At 40.2% G+C, this 22,443-nt stretch overlaps 1 protein-coding gene across 5 annotated transcripts; it reads left to right on the top strand.

Moving 5' to 3' along the window:
* Positions 1–4,874: 4,874 nt before the first annotated feature.
* On the top strand, positions 4,875–17,984 carry nod1 (nucleotide-binding oligomerization domain containing 1). 5 transcript variants are annotated; one of them, XM_053490697.1, is made up of 13 exons: positions 4,875–4,995; positions 9,705–9,852; positions 12,374–12,639; positions 12,742–12,916; positions 12,996–14,808; positions 15,120–15,203; positions 15,293–15,376; positions 15,546–15,629; positions 15,719–15,802; positions 15,987–16,070; positions 16,206–16,289; positions 16,681–16,764; positions 16,884–17,984. In XM_053490697.1, exons 3-13 carry the CDS (start codon positions 12,439–12,441, stop codon positions 16,954–16,956), a joined length of 2,850 nt encoding a protein of 949 aa, XP_053346672.1. In that variant the 5' UTR covers positions 4,875–4,995; positions 9,705–9,852; positions 12,374–12,438; the 3' UTR covers positions 16,957–17,984. The 5 variants fall into 5 exon arrangements, 3 of the variants coding, with proteins under 3 accessions (XP_053346672.1, XP_053346671.1, XP_053346673.1); XM_053490696.1 differs by having other exon boundaries at positions 4,886–4,995; positions 9,728–9,852; XR_008356781.1 differs by lacking the exon at positions 16,884–17,984 and having other exon boundaries at positions 4,886–4,995; positions 9,728–9,852; positions 15,987–16,289; positions 16,681–16,745.
* Positions 17,985–22,443: the final 4,459 nt, after the last annotated feature.

Below are 22,443 nucleotides of genomic sequence, written 5' to 3' on the forward strand. Positions count from 1 at the left end.
GTAGTAGTAGCCTTAATGTGGGAGCCCCCTAGTGATGGGGAGGAATTGGCTACTACTAAATTAGGAAGAAAATCTTAAAAAATCAACAAAAAAAAAGGATAAGAGACAGGTATCAAGGGGCGAAAGGTGGCCCCTATCTAAATAATACTCTACTAATACTATATCAGGAAGTAAATTAAGAAAAAAAAATATAAAGAAACTGTACCAACGAACCCTGCCTCACACCATCAATTTTATCATTAAAAACATTTAAGAATGTTCCTGCTGAAATGGAAGTACTAAAGGGGTCATCCAGCCCCATTTTTAAATGTTAATATAATTCTTTAGGGTCCTAATAAAAAGTTTGCCACAGGAGTGTAGTCCGGGCAAGTGCAGTGTAGTGCGGGCAATGCTTTGTGGGTAATGCAGTCCAAACTGCGAAAACGCTGGAATATAGAGCCTGAGCCTGTTTTCTTCAGTCTTTTTTGGTTTGATTTAAGTACGGAACCTACGCGGAAGTTTGTAATATCGCCTGACAGCGCAGAAATTAAAAGAATGGACATGCATGGACCCGTTTGTCTTTCTCATCATTGCATGGGCATGAATTAATGGGCTGTTATGTTGCTGCGAGCAACAACAACAAAAGCGGAGAAGCTTACTGAGAGAGATACGAACGCTTAGGCTACATTTTGCTCCAGCGGTGAAAAACAATGGCCGAAAGCTTTCTTCTCACTCGGGGCAGGTCTTTGCTAAAACACCAGTGTCAATCAACCATAGAAGGAGCGGCCTCATACGGTGTGGCGTCATTTGCGATTGGCCTGATTTCAGAAGGAGCATGTTATTTTAATAAATGAAAAGAAAATCACTGGGCAACTCTTTATCATTGTAGAGTGGTTGTGTACACACTCTCCTAACACACATTTCAGTCCAAACAGCTTGAAAAAGTGCATGTAGGCCTGTATGACCCCTTTTACACACTGATCAGTTAAACATGGATGAACAGCGTATATAGAATTAAGTAAAACTTGAGAATGGTTAAGATAAATATGGATCAATCTAGATTTGGCAGTTCTTACTGTATTATAATACTTATCCAAACAATCTCTAAGTATGAGTAAAGAGACATGGAGTTTGTCTTTTCTCCATTAACATTCAGCTTGTCTACACTCAGCTTGTCTCATTAATGCTCGGTTATTGTCATTCAGTCAGGGATCCTTGCCTAGTTTTAAATTTCTGGACTTTATAGGTGCAATAGCATCCAGTATGGTTAACCATGTTGAATGGAAGTATGAAATAAAATAATCTGGCTCCAGATAAGGTTCAGTGCCATTATAGCTGGATAAAGGAGTGTTCCTAACAGCAGTTAAGAAGGATTCTGACCTGGATGATCTGAAGTGTTGACTGGACGTGGGAAGGCTGTTGTCTCTCAGTACAGGAGGTCACACATACATTGAGCAAGGCACTGATTCTGAATACATACAAACATGCAGAATGGATGGCAGGACGCAAAACAGTCCTTACAGTAAATGCAAGGCATGTGGTGTGTTACTCTGTTTGCGTGCACACAGCTCCTGCACGCTCCCATGACAATGAGCTCTACCGCTAACACAAGCCAGACGGGAGTCTTCCCTGGAAGTCCGTAGGTTGGGCAGCTTTCCCAACTGGGAGCAGGGTCAGGCAGTCCTGGCTACTTAGGGTCCTGGCTATGTAGGGAGCCTACAGAGTGAGCGAGGAGTGATAACGATTGAGGCGCATGCCCATCACAGGCACACACCGTTACACAAATGATGCAGAAAAAATTGCTTTTATCACCTTAAGGTTGATATTAAAATAATACTTTTGACATAAAGGGTCTTATGATCCACCACGCCTACTTTGGATGCAGGCTGCTTGTCAGTACCACGTATTATGAAAACTACAGCTGGGGCAGAGCTTTTTCTCACAAAACCCCGAAGTTATGAAATAGTCTTCCAAATAGTGTTCGGGATTTAGACACAGTCTCAGTGTTTAAGTCCAGGCTAAAAACCTGTTTATTTAATCAAGCATTTTTATAAATAGATTAGCCTTGGGTAAAGGAGCAGATCTGCGAGACTCATGGACGTAGATTTGGGGAAACTGGTATGTTTAGTTGCTGTCTCCCCCACTCTCATTGATCGCTCAGATTTGTTGACGGTGAGGTGATTGGTCGCTTTACATCTCAGGAAGCACTCATGTCTGTGTTTCCTTCTGGCTCCTGCTTTTAGTTATGATTTAGATTTTAGATTTAGATTTGAGTGCATGTTCTCCTCATGCTTGGTGGGTTTCCTCTGGGTTCTCTGGTTTCCTCCCACTGTCCAAAGACATGCAGATTATGCAAACTGGCATTCCCGCATTGCCCATAGTGTATGAATGAGTGTGTGTGTAAGTAAGTTTATTTCAATTCAATTTTATTTGTATAGCACTTTTAACAATTGTCATTGTCGCAAAGCAGCTTTACACATTTAAAAGAATTATTTAAATCTGTATGGAATGTAAGTGTGCATGAATTAAAATGAGCAGATTGTCCCTGGTGAGCAAGCTGCGGGTGACAGTGGCAAGGAAAACTCCCTAAATTGGTAGTAGGAAGAAACCTTGAGAGGAACCAGACACAACAGGGAACCCATCCTCATCTGGGTGATACAGAGAGCAGGAATTGATCTGCATTTATACAGTGTGTTAGGTGTGTTAGGCAGTTCAGCTATCTTGAACTATCGTGCAATTACAGCCAAGTCAAGTCCTCAGAAAAACAGCTGTTAACAGAACCGTCTTTATGGTAGAAAGAATCATCCCCAGACACCAGACACATCCCAAAGTTTGGTATGGTATATTTAGTGTTTTTTAAGTAAGTGTATTTGTGCCCTGCGATGGATTGGCACCCTGTCCAGGGTGTACCCCCTCCATATCCCCTAAGCCTCCTGAAATAGGCTCTAGGCCCCCGCGACCTTGAATACAGGATAAAGCGGTATAAACAATGAGTAAGTAAGTGAGTGTGTAAAGCTGTTTTGCGACAATGACAATTGTTAAATTAAATCGAATTAAATTGAAATTAATAGACATTTTGTAGGATATATTAAACTTGGAAACCAGGATTTTTTTTTTTTTTTTTTTTGTTTCTCTCTTTGGCCTCAGTGAACCTTGTCTTTGTGTGAGGAATCTAAGTGTGTAGCATGGCCACATAAAGTGTACTTTTATATAGATATAAGTAAGCCGGCTCAATAATAAAGCAGCTGCAGTGCCTTTATAATCGTGCCTGGGAGAGTTTTGTTTGCTTATCTACTGAGGTGTAGTGGTTTCCGAATGTACTCGTGAGACTACGCTTCCTGTTTTCAAGAGGTTGGCGGTGACGTTGGAGGTCACCTGAGCCGGCTTTAAAGCTTAACCAGGAAGAAAGTTAGAAGATGCAGCGCGCTGTCTTTGTGATCACTATCCTACGGAGTAAAAAGGAGTATTCAGGAGATCGGACAGTTGAGGCCCTCCCTATTTCTGGATTATTGCTTCACAGGATTACTCATACTCCGATATCGAGCTCCCGGTTTATTTCCATCCTTCCGGGGAGCCCGATTCATCTCTCCTAACACACACACTGTTGCAATAACCAGGACTTTGGAGATTCAATTCACTCACACTTTTCATTAGTTGAATTTATTTTGTAAATATTGTTTTCTTTATTGGTTTTGGTGCACTCTTTTGTTTATTTTGTTCGTATAATACACTTTTGGTTTTTGCTAATTGGTCGTTGTGGTGTCGTTCTTGCTCACAGGCACTAAGATAAAGATCTCTCGTTTAGTGTAACTCAGTTTATTTAAATAATCTGATCGTTACAAGTGCATGGTTGTGAACAGCTGAACATCAGTTTCGATCATCTCATCTCTCCTAACACACAATCTGGTGTCACCCGAGCCAGGTGGGACAGCCGGGAAAAAGCGAGAGGAGGAGTTGTAATAGTGGATCAGTGCTGGCATTGTTTATTGTTAATGAGAGCTAGAAAAGAAAGACTGCCGTGAAAACCGATCTTTCGAAGATTTTCCAGTTTTACAGATTATCCCTGATTGGACTTTTTCACAGGACTGCTCAGCCTCCATCTGAGCCATCTCTCCTCATACACACAAACACAACATCCCGGACTCTGGACACTTATCCACTCACTTACACTCACACACAAATACACACACTTATTCTTGTTTTTCTTGTTTTTTGGTGCACCTTTGTTTTTGTTTTTATTTGTTGTTCTTTTTGTATAATACATGTTTGGTTGGTTTAATTATTTGTGTGTTTGTCTGTTTTTCTCACTCAATTGTAACGCAACACCATCACAGAGATAAAGGATAGGGCTGAAGAGATCCTCTAATTAGTGTAACTTCATAAAATATTAAGTTATCTGATTGTGACAGTTACTTTACCCCAAATAAAACGTCATTTAAAATGTTATATTTTCGCTGTTTCGCTATGAGCACACACCTAACCCTATCACACACTCAGTTCTGTGTTCAAACAATCTGTCTGCTTTGTTTATTCTGCATTTTTACTGTTTCTCTGCTTGACTTCTTAATGAAGTGTTTTCTATTGGGCATTTTGACCTACATCTAAGAGTTGCACATGGTTCTGACATACACACATAAACAAGATTATAAACCCTGTTTGTGCTCTATATATTAATTCATTCATAAATTAGGTTCATCAACGCTAAGATTAGGAATAGCAGAAGAGAAACAGACTTGAGTTCCTGAGTTCTGTAGAGACGAACCCGAAGTCCAGGACTCTGTCCAGCTCTATAGATGTGGAGGTTTAGACACTGCAGTGTGTTTATTCACTTTCACTTCCCCATGAAGCCTCAGTCTATCAGGTTTAACACACCCGCCATTTTAACACCTCCCTTTTCCTGCACTGTTCTGACACACACACACACACACACGGCTGGAAGTCCACTTTCATTTTCGGTGTATTGTTTGATTCGGGTTCTTTATCTGAGAGCTGAAGAGAACTGGATCCTGTACAGCGGTAGGAGCTTTTAGTTTATCTCTAACTTTAATTTTCTTCTGAAAAAGTTTAGTGTGTGTGTGTGTGAGAGAGAGAGAGAGAGAGAGAGAGAGATTCACTTTTAGCCTGTTAGCTCTGGCGCAGAATTAACTGTAAACACAGAACAACTACAGTTTATCATCTTCAGTTTTCGGTTTAATTAAAGGAGGGTTGTTGTTTTTTACACTGTTAGGTTTAATAACTCTGACACACACACGATAAATCAGTATCGTTACACGTTTTCAGATCGCTGTTGTAAAAAAAAAAAAAAAAAAAACCTGAACAATATAAATCTAAGTTACGACGCTAATAACCCTTAGCTAACGTGCGCGTGCATCTCTACAGCCTGTAGTTAAACCCGGAAGTGTACCGAGTGAGCGTTAGCGTCGTAAACACAGGGTTAGATGTTGCGATACAGTTACTGGAGTGCGTCAGCGCGTCCGCCATATTGGCGCTGGCGGAACTGTAAGCAGAGGTGGATAGATTAGCGCAAAAATTCACTCAAGTAAGAGCAGCCGTACTTCTAAATAATATTACTCAAGTAAAAGTAAAAAAGTATTCTGTGAAAAGATACTCAAGTACTGAGTAACTGTTTCAATTTCAGTGTCTGATTTATTATTTTTTGAATTATAATAAGTGCATATATATTTTATATATAAATTCTGTACTGAAATATACTTATTTTATAGATACTTATAAATATACTTATATTTATAGACTGTTAAAGTAACATTATATGTCCAATTGAAATTAACATATAATCACACAAACATAAAGAAAATCATTCTTTACTCGTCCCACTAGTAGCAGCATGGATTTATGGACATTCCGTGAAATTAGAAAAAGATCCGGAAACTTTAGTGTATACGCAGTGAGTGTATATAGGATGAAGTCACAGGTAGGATGAATTTATAGAACACCGGCTGAGTTTTTTTTCCCCACTATGCCGCCCGACCTGATTGGTCAAACGATGTCATGTGATTATTGTTGCCGCGTCTGATGAGTGAAACAATCATGCGGTAGATCTACAGGCATGTGTAGAATAAATGGTGGGAAGAGTAACGAGTCGAGTGGAGCCAAATGTAGCGGAGTTAGAGTAGCGTTTCTTCTTCACAAATCTACTCAAGTAAAAGTAAAAAGTGTGGCGCAGTAAAACTACTCATAGTACTAACAGTAGCGTAATAAATTTACTGAGACGGTTATAAGCAGAGGTGGGTAGTAACAAGTAAATTAAAAAATAAAAATCAGTAAATTTATTACGCTACTGTTAGTACGCATCATTGATGGGAAAATTAGTTTGTGGAAATTTTTGAAAGGTTAAATCTAATAATAATCTGATCTGATCTTTGATGTAATCAGTGATAATATTATTATTATTATTATTATTATGATTATTATTTGAGGTTAAGGCCCACGTACATGTCTTGTGTGTCTCTCTGTACACAGAACTCTCTGTCTAACTTATTAATACAAAGAAATCCCATTCTGTAAGGTTGAGTATCTTACGCCTTGTTTACACTAAGTTGTCCTTCTTTGGTGCTCAGACAAATACACTCCCTGTTCGGAGAGTGAATCACAGATGAGAAATGGAAAAAGTAGATCAAAGGATAAAGATGAAGTTTTGTCTTAAAACCACTCCAGCGTGTTAAAATTCACTTATACCACTTCAGCGCTGTTATTTCAGCCAAAGTGAAAATATGAACTAATCCCAGTCAAAATATTCACTTTATCTTTTCTAATTAATATCTATTGGTGCAGGTGTTTGTTTACATGGAGACAGTAGCGCATTAGTAGATTATTTTACAGTAGATTATTAAATCCCACACATAACTGTTCATAACATCACTTTTACTCCACATTTAGATTCACTGATGGTGCAGATTAAACTTCAGACAGAGATCTAAGGACTGCAGGAGATTCAGTCAAGTCTAGACAGACAGTTTTGTGTGATGCTGAGAAAGAATCTGACTGGAGAGACAGACAGACTGGTTTTGGGTTCTTAAATGTGTGAAATGTAAAGATATTATTAAAAGAGAGACTTCTGACCGATGTACAGAAAAAAACCTTTCTATTATTTATACACATTGTCGACAGAAAGTACTTGCTAGCATGGCTAACTGTTTACATAGCTAGCCCTCAGCACAGATACAAGAATCATCAGCTTCTTGTCTGAATAGGATTTTGTGGATTTCTGTCTACCCTGTCTGTCCTGTTGCACAAAATAGACACAGGAACCTTCACCTCATCTCTATAAATCACCTAGATACCCATCTCTCAGGCCATGTCCACACGTAGCTGGTTATTTTTTAAAAACGGAAAATTTTTTATCTGCAGTTTTGGCCTTTCGTCCACATGCAAAAACAGTTTTGTTTGTTGAAAACAAACCTTTTGGGAAATTCTCGAAAGTGAAGATTTTCCTGTTTTCAGTGGTGATTTTCTCGTTTTCCCGATTTCAGGGGAAACAGAGATTTCGGCTTGTTTTAGCGTCATTTTGTGTGCCGATGATGTCATTCTCGGCGTGCTAATTTCCTTGATTTGACGTCAGCTTTGTTTATGAGGATATTTTGTACAATAGTAGACGTACGTACAGTAAAATAATGACTGTGTTAATGCTGCATAGAGGACTTTTTACATGGGTGAACATACACGCACAGTTACTCACACATTACAATAATAGACAGAGGTACCTGAATGTATTCTCATTGCTGCTACATGCAAAACCCCAACGACACACAGACCCTGCAGACGGCGACGGCGGTTTTGGACGAGACCCACCCATGATGTTTTATCTAGGCTTCTGATCGTCCCCCTGTCGATAAGGGATGCTCCTAACAGCACTTTTTTGGCGAGGGGGTTTCAATTCCTCTCCGTCACTAGGGGGCTCCCCCATTAAGCTGCTACTACCACTTAGTTGGGAGGGCGGACGACTATCATGTGTTTCCTCCGGAACCGCATCTTTTCGAACTGCTCACTCACGCACCATTGGGGGCAGAGTCACACACTCGGAGAACAGCGCTATCCGCTCCTTCTGCACGTGAGCTCACAGACGCCCCTGATTGGCTGTAGAGCCGTGATTAATGTGGGTGCACTAAGTATCTTTCATCCCTCCCCGCTGAGAGAGCTCGGCAACCCAGCCTAGGTAAACACACTTGTTAATATAAAATTTACACGTTTCCTGTGGGATTCACGCTGTAATAGGTGCATTAGTGTAACAGTGCACTCACTCACTCACTCATCGTCTATACTGCTTCATCCATGGGACCTGGAGCCTTAGACCCAGGAGACTTTGGGCACGAGACGGGGTACACCCTTCACGGGCTGCCAATCCATTGCAGGCAGGGGAATATTTTGAGAAATGTAGGCATATAGTCAACATTTCTTTTGATTGTGTAAGGCTGCTTCGCAACAATGACAATTGTTAAAATCGCTATACAAATTTAATTGGATTGAAAAGGCAGTTTTTACCCTCAGAACTCGAACAATAAAATATAATTGTGCAATACAGCTTTTATATTGTATTGTATATTGTACAGCTTATAATTTTGCAATTTTTCTAACAGAACTTTTGAACATGAACATAACTGTCATTAAAGATTAAATAATTCTGCATGATTGAATGTTTGGTTGTCATAGCAGCATTTACTGCTGGAGAGTGTGTAGTGTGACACCAGAGACTTTCCTAACATTGCAGATACATTTATATTTACATTTAGGCATTTGGCAGAGGCTCTTATCCAGATCGACTTAGAAAAAGTGCTTTAAAGTTTCCGTCACTTGAAAGATACTTACACTGGGTTACTAGGTGGGAAGATTTGTATTTTTTTTTGGTGTACAGTATAAGTATTGAAGAAACAGATACATTTTGCGTCGTCATTTAAAGACTCAGATATCAAGAGCTGTATGGACATCTAGAGCGAGTTTATTCCACCACCTCTGTGCCAGAACAGAAAAGAGTCTGGATGAATGTCTTCCTCGATCCCTGAGAGATGGTTAGATAAGGCAAGCAGTGCTGGAGGATCGGCGAGAGCGTGGTGTGATTAGATCTGAGAGGTAAGTGGGTGCTGGGCCATTTTTAGCTTTGTAGGCAGGCATCAGGGTTTTAAATTTGATGCGGGCAGCTACAAAAAGCCAGTGCAGGACGCGGAGGAGTGGGGTGGTGTGGGAGACCTTGGGAAACAGTGGGGCAGAGGACGAATTGTGGAAAGAGGCAGACCTGCCAAAAGTGAGTTGCAGTAATCCAGTCTTGAAATAACAAGGGACTGAACAAGCTAACTAAGTATGGCGTTATATTCAAGCCACAATAATGAGCGCACATTATTTTGAATAAATTTTGACTTGGAAACAAAAAAGTCTTGGTTTACGAGCACCGAGTATCATGTTTTACGCATGCGCTTCTTGTTTTGACGTTGTGCGTCACGTGATTACCACTGCGCCAACGATTTTTCTCTCTCTTGCGCTGCGGAATTGTGGGTAATGTTCTTCCCTGCTGGGTTTTAGTGCTCGTCTCTTATTGGTATAATCCATATCCGTGCACGCGTGTACTGTTTCCTATAACACTGTGACCACGTGTGTGTGTGTGTGTGTGTAAAAATATTTTATTTTGTGTCTGTTTGCGTGTTTACAGCGCATGTATAAAGCAAAAGAAAGTCTCATTAGAGAGATTAAAAATCATTTTTTTCTCTCTGCTCAAGGCTGTTTTCTCCCTCTGCTCAAGGCTGTGGGAGTACCTCTCATCCCTCCCCTCTGAGAGAGCTCGGTCAATCAGCTCTCTCTAGACCTCCGGCTGTGAGAGGTTACAGCGTCACCCAGGGATCGAACCAGCGATCTCCGGATGATAGGGTGAGTACTTTACCACTGCGGCACTCTGAGGACCCTAATTTGTTTTATTTTTACTTTACAGCGATGATTCTGTTAGTGTGTCGCTCAATCGAGATGTTTCTTATTAATTTCCCCGATAAAACAGTTTTTCTGTTGTGTGCGTGTGCGTGTGTGAAAAGAGTGGAGAAAGGGTAACCGTTTAAAACGAGAAGAGGGAAAGGGGAGCTTACTTTAGATTCACACTCACACACTCTGTCGGGATTTTACTTTTTTTTTTTTTAAGGTAAACTGCAGGTTAATTTGTTTTTTACTTAATTTTTACTTAATATTTTGTGTTAATTATTTTTATGTATTGGGGGGGGGGGCTGTGAAACGAATAATTTGCGTTTCTATTATTTCTTATGGGAAAATTTGATTTGGAATACGAGCCCGCTTCTGGAACGAAATATGGTTCCACTATAATTATAAAAAAATATGTTGCGCGCACGATGATTGTCCAGAGTTACCAAAAGATTGTGGGCAGTGGCTGAAGGAGTGATCTGATGAATCACTGGTGATAAACAGCAGTTCGGTTTTACACAGATTGAGCTTTAGCCAATGAGCTGCCATCCAAGATGAGATGTCTGCCAGACATGCTGAGATCCGGTTGGAAACTCGAGTGTCTGAGGAAGGAAAGGAGAGAATAAGGCGTGCGTCATCTGCATAACAATGGTATGACCTTACCAAGAGACCGGGTAGAGAGGGAGAACAGAAGAGGACCAAGTACTGAGCCCTGTGGGACACCAGTAGAGAGTCTGCATGGGGCAGATATGCATCCCCACCATGTCACCTCATACGTCCTATCTTCTAGGTAAGAAGCAAACCATTGCCACGCTGTTCCACAGATTTCAAGGCTTGTCGGAATAGATAATAGAATCTTGTGGTTCACTGTGTCGAATGCAGCCGACAGGTCCAGAAGGATGAGGACAGTCTCTCCTCTTCTTCTATTTCTCCCCCTTTTTCTCTTTCCTCTCTCCCCCTGTCTCCCCCTTTCACTCTTTCTCTCTCTCTATTGAGCTACACATGTCGATCCTGAGCTGCCAGTGATCCAGACTCCCTCTGCCCTCCGGACCTGTCTGACCCATCCTGGTGCCCCGCTTCTGGTTGGAGATCTCGTCGCATGGATGCCCCGTGTGTCTCTTTGGGATGTGTCTGGTGTCTGGAAATGATTCTCTCTACCTAGAAGACGGTTCTGGCCTTGACTGGTGTTGCCAACTGTTTCTCTGGGGACTTGACAGTTCGATAGTTCAGGACTGAAACTTCCTACAAGTCTACCTGGGTCTTCAAGAACTACCCTCCATATTAACATCAATTAACATCAGCTATTATAGCTGAACTGCCTGCCACCCTACACACTGTATAAATGCAGATCATTTACTGCTTTCTGTTTCACCCAGATGAGGATGGGTTCCCTGTTGAGTCTGGTTCCTCTCAAGGTTTCTTCCTATTACCATCTCAGGGAGTTTTTCCTTGCCACTGTCGCCCTCTGCTTGCCCACCAGGGACAAACTGACCATTTTGATTCATACAAATTCACATTTCATACAAACTTAAATAATTATTTCGATTGTGTAAAGCTGCTTTGCGGCAATGACAACTAAAAGCGCTATACAGATAAAATTGGATTGAATTGAATTGAATAGATGTTTAGCAGATTTAGCAGCATGGAGCTTTCCAGTAACTGGCAGAAGGGCAGTCTCTGTAGAATGTGCCTCTTTGAATCCTTATTAACCAGAAAATTTCCTTTTGCAGAACTAGATTATTAGGTGTATTATAATGAAATCACCCAAGCTTCCTCTCAGGGTTTCTTCCTATTGTCCTGTTCTGTTGAGCCTCTCCCTCGGCACCGTCACCCTCTGTCGCTTCTCAGCTTGCCTTAACTATCAGAGCCACACTGATGATTATTATTGTTAAAATTTTTGTAAATGTATTTATCTATCGAATATTGTTTATTCTGGATCACTGGTTGTTTATTTTTATATAAATATTTAGTAAGAAACAAAGTGAAAGTCCTGTCATGTAAGTATGTTCAGGTAACTTATATGTAAAGAAGAGCGACTCGAACAGGACACTGTGTGATTATTTTACATTTACGAACAGCAAAAGCACGGAAGTTTTTAATAATTATGTTTTTTAAATAAATTTTAATTTTAAATAATGAAGAAGCGGTGACCGAGGTGTGATGTGAAAACTCTGTGGGACAACAATGTTTGAGATTACCTAGACCATAAAAACTTTTTGCATGCGCGTGACATTATGTTTATGAATTTTGCATGTTAGTAAGTTTGCAGCAACATTAATAAACCAGGGTCTGTATCAGGAGGGACACTTTTGGGTCATTATTTATTTATCTTTTTAATTAAATAAACACAGCCTTAAATAAAAAAAAAGTGTCTCTTTATCCAGACTGTAACTCATTTCTCATCTCCTAGGTTTTTGTCATTTTTATGAACCGATAGTGTTTGGGTTCTGCTTTACAGCGGATTGTTGCTTGTTTTCCACAGATGAGAATTAGACTCGGAATAAACCCCGGAACTGGAGTGAGAGTCGTGTAGAGAGTGCAAGTTCCATGGTTCTGATGATGGACTGTGTGGATCAGGATGGAGCCGAAGCTCCTCAGGACGCCACCAGGTTACTGACACATCACCGAGAGGTTTTAGTTGAACATGTGAAAAACACGCAGTGCATTTTAGACAATTTAAAGATGAACGGCTTCATCTGCAATGAAGATATTGAGATCATCCAGCGTTCAGCTACTAAAACAGAACAGGTGATAAAATATCTAATTCTCTCTCTCATTCTCTTCCATGCACATTTAAATACTTTTTTCCTGGGTCCTAAAAACTAAAAAAAAAATATTTTCTACTCTCAGGTGCGTAAAATCCTGGAACTGGTGCAGAGTAAAGGCGAAGAGGCTTCTTCATATTTTATTCAGATTCTGCACCAGGCGTATGACGCGTTCATTGACCTTCGTCCTTGGTTTAACAAAATTCACTACAAACCTGCTGAGTGTGTGAAGGACATCCCTGTGATTAACACAGACCCTAGTGAGTGTTTTAATCAGAATCACACAGAATTGATCTTGTGTCCAAATCATTCCTGCACTGACATTGGGTCTGTGTTCAGTTAGCAGATACAGTGAGAAACTCCGACAGGAACTCTGCAGAGACACTCAGTTCCTCACCTCATACTCTCACAGGGAGGAGACGCGTCTGGAGGAGCTTTACACAGACACGCAGATGGAAATCCTGAACGAGAGAGGAGAGAGTCTGGGCTTCTTGCAGAATCTGGATGACATTCTGGGAGAAGAAGGCGTGTTCAACCAGCAGGCTGAGACTATCTTAATCACAGGTGATGCTGGAGTGGGAAAGTCCATTCTGCTCCAGAAGCTCCAGAACATGTGGTCCAAAAGAGAGTTGAACACCAGAGCAAAGTTTTTCTTCACATTTAGGTGCAGGATGTTTAGCTTCTTTAAGGAGAACGATGAGATCTCACTGAAGGATCTGATTTTCAAACACAACTGTTATCCAGATGAAGACCCAGATGGAGAGGTGTTCGGATACATCCTGCGGTTTCCAGAGTCTGTACTTTTCACATTTGATGGATATGATGAAATCCAAATGGACTTCGAACTAGAAAACATGCCAGAGGTGGCTTCTCCTGAGGAAAGAACACATCCACTTTTAGTTCTCATGAACCTGCTGAGAGGAAAACTGCTCAAAGGTTCTCGAAAAATCTTAACGGCTCGGACCGGCACAGAAATCCAGAGCAGAGTGATCCGGAAGAAAGTGTTTCTGAGAGGTTTCTCACCAGAACATCTCAGAAAATATCTGTCTCATCATTTTCCCCAGAAGGAGCAAAGGGACATGGTGTCTGTACAACTGGACGCGAACCCTCACCTCTGTGGTCTCTGCTCTTTCCCATTGTTCAGCTGGATCATTTTCAAGAGCTTTAAGCACCTTCAGAGCATGTACGATGATGTTGAGCTGCCGGATTCGTGCATCACACTCACCAACGTCTTCCTCCTGCTGTCGGAGGTGTTCCTGAGCCGGGGCAGTCCAAGCGCTGGACTGCTTAAGAGAAGCACACGCTGCACCACAGACACGTTTAAATCAGGGCTGAAGATGCTCTCTGCCTTTGCTAAGCTTGCTCTGCTTGGTCTGGAAAAGAGCAGCTTCATTTACACTCATGATGAGGTTTTTTCCTGTGGCCTGAGCGATGACGATGTACAGGTGGGATTTCTGAGGCCCGTCAGTCACTACGACACATGTGGCACTTTGGCGACGTACGAGTTTCTCCATGTGACCCTGCAGGCATTTCTGGCTGCATTTTGTCTTATCATAGATCTTGACATCATTCCCACTGGGATCCTGAGGTTCTTTTCTAGGTGTGAGTATCAAAAGACATCCCACTTTACCTGCCTGTCCTGTTTATGTAGGTCGTCTCACCCAAGAAATTCAGATCCTTTTCAAACGAACGAGCACTTTCAGTACACAAACCTGTTCCTGTGCGGCCTGCTGTCCAAATCTAATGCCGTTCTCCTGGAGCACCTCATACCCCCAGCATCCCTGAAGAGAAAGCGCACAGCTCTGAAGTCCTACCTCTCATCCAGTGTAAAGACACACCTGAGTGGCCTGCCTCGCTGCCCGAGCAGTGACTCCACTGAAAAAAAAGTGCATGTGATGCCAAACTTCCTGTGGATGCTGCGGTGTATATTTGAGACAAACAGTGAGGATGTGGCTCGTCTCACAGCTAAAGGAATCTCAGCAGATTACCTCAAGCTAGCGTATTGCAACATCTACTCAGCCGACTGCAGCGCTCTTAACTTCGTACTTCATCACCACAGGAAGTGTTTAGCAGTTGATCTGGACAACAACAACATCAATGACTATGGTGTGAAGCAGCTCACGCCTTCCTTCAGAAAAATGACCATAATCAGGTACGACATACTTCACATAACTCACAGTGACAAGCTTCCCAGTGGATCAACCCTGTTCACCAGCTTTCCTTTACTGGGAACAGTGGACCACTGGCCAGTGTTTCCTCATTGCCAGTGTTCCACTGTTAACAGTAAGACCAGTCTATTCTCACTGAGACTGTTCCTCTGTTTCCAGTATTATCATTGCTCACTGGTTGCATGAGTTCTGCTGGGTTCTGATCCACACCATGCTCCTGACCAGGATAAAGCTGGTCCTGAAGATGGGTTAGTGATGTTGATCCTTGTGTGTGTGTGTTGTGTAAATGTCTCAGGCTCTGTGTGAACCAGCTCACCGACAGCAGTGTGGAAGTTTTGGCTGCAGAACTCATCAAATACAAAATCGTAAAGGTTTTGGGGTAATTTCACAGAAAGTAATAACAACATCGGCTTTGTTTTTCTTTATTATATCGGATATAAGTCCATTTTTTTGTTAATACATTTATAGACTTTACAAGAATCACATCACAGATGCAGGAGCAAAACTGGTGGCGCAGATCATCACAGAGTGTCCTCATCTGAGAATCGTCAAGTAGGAGCGCAGCTCATTACGTTTTAAACACTGTCTTGTTGTGGATTTACTTTCTTCTTTACAATGAGCTCACATGAAATATTTTGTGTTTATATTAAATTGTCTCTGACGCCACAGCGCTATTAAATAAGACTGGTGTTTCTGTGTAAATGTGTTGTGACGTGTGTAGACTTGGATATAACAACATCACAGCTGTGGGTGCGGCATTTCTTGCTGAAGCGATTCAGAAAAGCAAATCGATCTTTGATATCGGGTAAAATGAAAACTTGCACACGACATACTACACACGCTACACATGAATAAACATGCTCAGTTGTGCTTTAATGATGTTTTTGTGTTTAGCATGTGGGGGAACAGCATCGGAGACAACGGAGCTCACGCTTTCGCAGAGGCGATAAAGAACCACGGCAGCTTAACCAACCTCAGGTGAGTGTAATTATAAACCCAGAGGCAGGATCATCAGGGGAAACCAGTATAAACAGGAAAATACCTCACACTCGTAGTGGTGGTGAACAGTGTTTTACTCTATTCACTTTACTGTGATGTTAGGACTAAACATATAAAGCTTTATTTTGAAATGTTAGTAAAGTAACTGTATTCTTTCTTTTAGTCTGTCGGCAAACGGGATCACCTCGGAGGGAGGAAGGAGTTTAGCGAGAGCACTAGCTCAGAATTCCAGCCTTCACATCTTCTGGTGCACAAGTTCTTTACATGTTTCTCACACTTTTTAGCAGCACATGAAACCACACGGTTGCTTTCATACGTGTTTAATATGTGTTTCATACAGGCATGTGTTTTGAGAGTAAATTCACATGTTGGTGTTTTTTAGGCTGATTCAAAATAACATCTCGGATGATGCAGCAGAGGAGCTAGCAAAAGCATTTCAGAAAAATTCAGCTCTTACACACCTTATGTAAGACCCCCAGCCACACACACACAAACACACAGAATAATCTACCATGGTTCCTTGAATAATCTTAAATATCGTAGTGGATCTGCTGAAGCGTTAGATGAGGATGATGAAGATGGAGCGAACATCACTGCACACTTCAGGAACTTTGGTAGAAAAACTCTGATAGGCCTTCAGGCTTTGTCACTGGGGACGAAGAAAAAGACTTTTAGGGCGCAGCTGAATTCTGTGTATTCTGTAATAACTACAGACAAGTTTAATATTAATAATCTTTATTAACCTCATTAGACTGATCCTGACACAGAAGCATTCAGAGTAGAGAGTTGATATTATCCTCTTCTTGTGCTTTAATGCTCTGATCTTATTTTAAATGTGAATCTGTGTGTGTTTTCAGGTTAATCGACAATAAGTTTTCAGTTTGTGGAGCAGAACAGCTCACTGAAGGTCTGAAACACAATACAACAATTAAAGAAGTCAAGTAAGACACACACACACACACAGGTGTAATGAAAAAGAAGTGAAGTGTTTATGATGCTGCTATTCTAACCGAAGTGTGTGTGTGTGTGTGTGTGTGTGTGTGTGTGTGTGTGTGTGTAGTTTAAAAGGGAACCAGATCAGCGTGGAGGAAGAGACCCGTTTCATTGTGGAGAAAAGACTTCGATTCTGCTGAGGGATTTAATACCAGCACGTCCTGTTACACCACAGACAATGCAACGTTTACACACCTGTACTAGCCTGTCCAAACCAGCCAATCAGAGCAGGGAGGCAGACTCAAAAGGCACCTGTCCTCATCTGGGTCACACAAAAGTAAAAGCATTTCCACTATGGTATTCTTTATTATACAAGGACCAACAAATAGCCTACACCTCATGATTAAAGTAAGCGTGGCAGATCATAATACTTTAGCAGTTCACTCAGATACTGTGGCACAAGACCATTTTATACGTTTATAACCATTTTATATGGTTTATACCATTTTATATGGTTTATACGTAAATAGTAGCATTTTTAAATATATGTGAAATTTCACAGGGAGCCAATGCAGTGAAGATAAGATAGGGGTGATGTGCTCATATCTTCTGGTTCTAGTGAGGACTCTCGCTGCTGCATTCTGGACTAGCTGAAGCTTGTGTATGCACTTGAACAACCAGAATGTGGGGTGTTACACTAATTTAACCTAAAGTAAAGAATAATTTTAAAATATTACCCAGAGATAGTATAAAAAAGAACTATATGAGGACCTAAAACAGAACCTTGTAGAACACCAATCTTTACTTGTACAAAGAAGTGAACATTTAAAAAGGAGGACACTGAGCATGCACGCGCATATACACACAAGCACACACACACACACACACACACACACAAAAATACATACAGCCCAATACTAACACAGGGAGAACATGCAGAGAAACGCTCAAAATTATTGCTGCTCAGCCACTAACCCTGAGCTCAGGATCAACCTGAAACACTAGCCACCACTGTAGCCCCATGCTGCTTAGAGCATTTCAAGTGTTTCTGAAACCAACTGAAAACATCAGTGTGTAACAGTATATGATTGTTGATGTGTGCTTCAGATGAAATTGTTCTGGTTTTATCAATGTGAATTTTGTGTGATTTTTTTTTTTTAAACGCTATACCCCTCCTCCCGTTTTGTAACAACAGATAAATCAGTGTTAATAAAAAAAAAATACAGCACTAATGCTTTGAGAGTGTTTTTGTAGCAAGTCACAGCCAGCATATTACATCAAGAAAAAAGTGTTGTGTATTGTTTCACACTTATTTAATGACGCCGATTGTTGATTATGAGGAACATTAAACACAACACACAGTCTTCAGTTTCCATCAGCGTCAGCCTCAGTCCGACTGCACACACATCCGAGATCCCAAGAGGCTATAATGAAATTCAGAAACGCTGATGGAGAACAGGATGAAGTGAATAAAAAAAAGTGTCTTGTGTCTCTTGTACACGAAGTTCCTGCTCATCTCTTAAGTCTTTTTGCCTAATTTTCTTTTAAAAAATATTACAGTACATATTATGGCTCCAGAATCTACGGAGACCCTAAAGGGACATGGGTGGAAAAAAATAAACTTTGGAGGAAAAAAAAAATTCAAAAAGTTTGCGAGATCTCGCAAAACTTGACTCTTCAGCGTTGCCGATTTAGTCCAGCAGGTGGCAGCAATGCTCCTTAAAGCTTGATTCTTGTCCGTGTACTATCATACTATCGTTCCAGTCCAGCGGGGGTCAGTAATGGGCCTAAAGGACTGCCAACCGCTAAAAAAATAACAAACAAGAAGACGCAGACAGGGAAAGCTAATACTCGGATGATGTTAAACAGGCCTGGAGAGAATCACTGAGTAGAATTCTGAGTAGCTGAGTTTTACATTCTGTATGTACTCGGGGCTTGCCGCCCTTTCCGTATTTTGGCACCGGAAATATGAGTCACATGGTCTTGATTTCCTTTCCCCCTATGTCCCGTTTTTTTCTCTCTCCAGTTTTTATCCCCTCGTCTCATATCCAAGTAGCCCTGTCTGCAGATCGGGGCGGGGCTGAATCTGGGGCGGGGCTGCACGTGTCGCCCCGCCCACATGCCTTCTCATTGGTTGTAGGTAAACTAATAATGTCGGGATCACGTAACTCCCACAACTCATCTTATTGGTATGAGGCGCCGTATAGGGCTTAAATCAAACTTCACTCATACACACATCAAACACTCACACATACATATATACTACTAACTGCTCAAACAACTACATATGAAATGCGCGGACACACACACACACACACACCTCTCCGTGCAAACACACCTGCACAGAGTAGCGAACTGTAGCGCTGTAGGGAATGAGTGAACAATGGTTCTTCACTTTAGCGGAAAAGGGGATGAAAAATTATTAGTCATTACGTATCGCTGGAGCGTGAAAACATTTATCTCGAAAAATTATTTATATATTTATTATAATCATTATCGAGGACGACATCATATAAATAGGACACAATAATTTACATTTTAATTTAATTTAGAAACCCTTAGTATTATACGTATAGGCTTGTAATCTGTAAAAAAATATATAAATAAAATTAATGCATCTCTGTACATCTTGTAAATTAATCGAATCATTAAGTTATAAACGTTTCAATACGTTATATATTTAATAGTATCAGTTTTGGTTTCAATAAATATTCTATATTTAATGTCCATAGCGTGAAATTTCCACAGCATCAGCGACAGGTATCCGAGGTGCTTGTGTTACCATGGTAACGCATGGAGGAAGCGACGTTACAGGGTGATCCGAATGGTAGAATTTTAAATAAATAAGCGGGGGGAGTCCCGTGGGATTCCCATGAGTTAGTTTTTGTTCATATCAGCGAAAGCGAGGAAACACATTTCACACAACAGTAACTACTTCTGGATCCGACATATTAGTCACAGATTCCGTGCTTCAATTTTATTTTTGCAAATCATCACCCGCGTTTTCTGCCGCTGCAATATTCAGACATTATGTGGACAGTTCTGAATACGCCATGTGATTGAACAGTGATGATTATTATACTGTCCTACTCCGCCTTCTAAACCGTCCAACAGCAGGCTGTTTATAAACCAGTACTTCCACTGAAATGACCGTCTACACTAAAACGACTTCCGTTTACACTGAAAATCTCATAGGTGTATGTGCGTGGGTCTCAAAGGAGTGTGTGCATGGAGAGTTTGTGTGTGTATGTGTGCGTCTCATAGGTGTGTGTGCACGGAGAGTTTGTGTGGATGTGCGCACGTCTCCTAGGTTTGTGTGCGCGGAGACGTGAGCGTGTATGTGCTCGCTTCAGTTGTTTGAGCAGTTAGTAGCACATATGTATGAGTGACTGTTTCATATATGTGTGTATAAGTTTTTCATGTGTGTGTGCATGAGTAAAGTTTGATTTAAGCCCTATACGGCGCCTCATACATAGGTGGCAAAGTAATGATGTTGAAATTTTCATTGCTGGTGTTCGTTGCTGCGTGGTGAGTGGGTGCACCTGCTACATTTTACATGTAAATTGTTAATTTAAAGTGTATAATAAGTACGTTAAGTAAGTTTTTTTTTGTGTGTGCTTTTTAATGCATTTAAGATGATGTGTCTTCCCCAGTGCATGCGTGATATGTCCTGGATATAGTTTCCATCTGTAAATGTTATAATTCATGCATATGTATACAATTTGCCGTCTGTCGCGGATGATGTTTCACTGTAAACGAGCCTCGATGTAATAAGTGTGTATCTTTATTACAACAGTAACTGTAAAGGGACTAACATAACTGAGTTTGTTTAAATGTATTTTTTTCTCAGTAAATTAACTTAAACGGTTTCATTTTTAATGTCGTGCTTTTAACTTTAAAAGAGCAAAATATTAGGATTTGTTTCTGTGACTAAAATCAATCAGCACAAAGTGGAGGGCTTGTTTTCTATAATGCAACTTCTATATAAGCACAATTTAAATTATTTTATACTTAAACCAATGATCTATTCCTTCTATTTGCAGATTCTTGATGTTGACATCCCCATTAATATTCCCTGTGCACCACATTTTCTATTTTGTTTAGCTTGTTTTGTTTTGCTGTTATTCTCTAAGCCTTACACTACTCATCAATTCGCTCTTTGTTTTCTTCACATAACCCAAGGGCTCTTTTAAGGGCCATTTTCCTTGCAAACGTGCACAAAACAGTGTTAAGCAAGGGGCAGTGTGAGCAGTATTTAAAAGACTGTTGCAGCAATTGCATTTTTGCTTTTGTCACTACAGTTTGTTTATTATGGTGCCAAACCAGCCAGTAATGCTCTGTGCATAATTTTTTTAATATGTCTGATTTTACAGAGGTGAGTAAAAACTTTACTGTATATTTGCTATGTAATTAGGAAGTAATTAGAAAGTATTTTTTTTTTTTTTTTTTAAATACCCCAGACAGACATGCCTGGTATTAGGAGATGGTGGTGTTTGCTTCTGTTGGAGAATTTGGTTTTGGTTTATTGTCTGTCCAATATTTCTTTACATTTTATGAACTAGCACTAAACTTTTTGCTGAGGTGTCACTTTTACATTATACTGGGCCTGTGCAATATAATAAAAATGATTAAAGTCTTGTAAATGTACATATTGTGATATGCACAATCGCTTCAGTTTTTAATCTATTTAGAGTCATGAACAAAAGTACAAAGGTTAACTTTTGTACATTTAATAAGAATCAGTTAATTTTAAAAGCGTAGCACTTATTTTGAAAACTTTTATTTACATATTATTTAATGTAATTTTGCTTATTGTATTTTTAAAGCTGTATCATGGCTAACAATCCTAGATGAAGTAAACTGGGAAAAATGGAGTGAAACATCAAGGGCTGAATTACGAGTGCCTTTTGAAATGAAGAATTTAAAATGTGTAAAACGTTATTCAAGACCTGCTTAGGTTATTTCGGAAATGGTTGACATGGTTGCCTTAGAGGATTTTATGATGTCACAGAGTAGCCAGATTGCTGTTTCACGTGCCATTATTAGATTGGGAGGGAGAATTAATGCTTGACCACTGAGAGATGTTTATATACCTCCTTTCTCCTCTATCAGAAATAAATGTGAACAGTATAAATAAATAAATAACAGTGGAATTCATTTGTGTGTCCTCATAATTAATTCATTTGTCATAAATGTTTGTATTTATAAACAATTCTAATGTTTAACAACCCTTTTCTATTTATTAATTTAATAACATAAGGATAGTGGATACTCTTTCTGAGAATATTCCACATTTATGTATTTTATTAACAATATTTTTAAAAAGCTGTAAATAAACTTGATTGGTTGACATTTCGATTTATAGTCACGGGTTGCCAGAAATGGGAGAACTAAACAGCGGAAGTCTTGCTTGTAAATGTATGTAACCTTAAACCACAAACCAGTCATAAGCGTACATTTTTTAAAAACTTAAGTGAGATTTGTACGCATCTGAAAGCTGAATAAATAAGCAAAGGATTCAGTGTTTGTATAAAATGTATAATTCATAAGTATTGTTTCAAAGATTCAAGATTCATATAACTTTATTAATCCCAGAGGGAAATTGCTTATGCTCGGTTACAGGTCCTCACAGTTGTTAACTAAGAAAGGTAATAAAGAATAAAGGTAATAAATAATAATAATAATCT

The sequence above is a fragment of the Clarias gariepinus genome, unplaced genomic scaffold (genome assembly GCF_024256425.1).
Source record: "Clarias gariepinus isolate MV-2021 ecotype Netherlands unplaced genomic scaffold, CGAR_prim_01v2 scaffold_30, whole genome shotgun sequence".
NCBI classification, from domain to species: Eukaryota; Metazoa; Chordata; class Actinopteri; order Siluriformes; family Clariidae; genus Clarias; species Clarias gariepinus.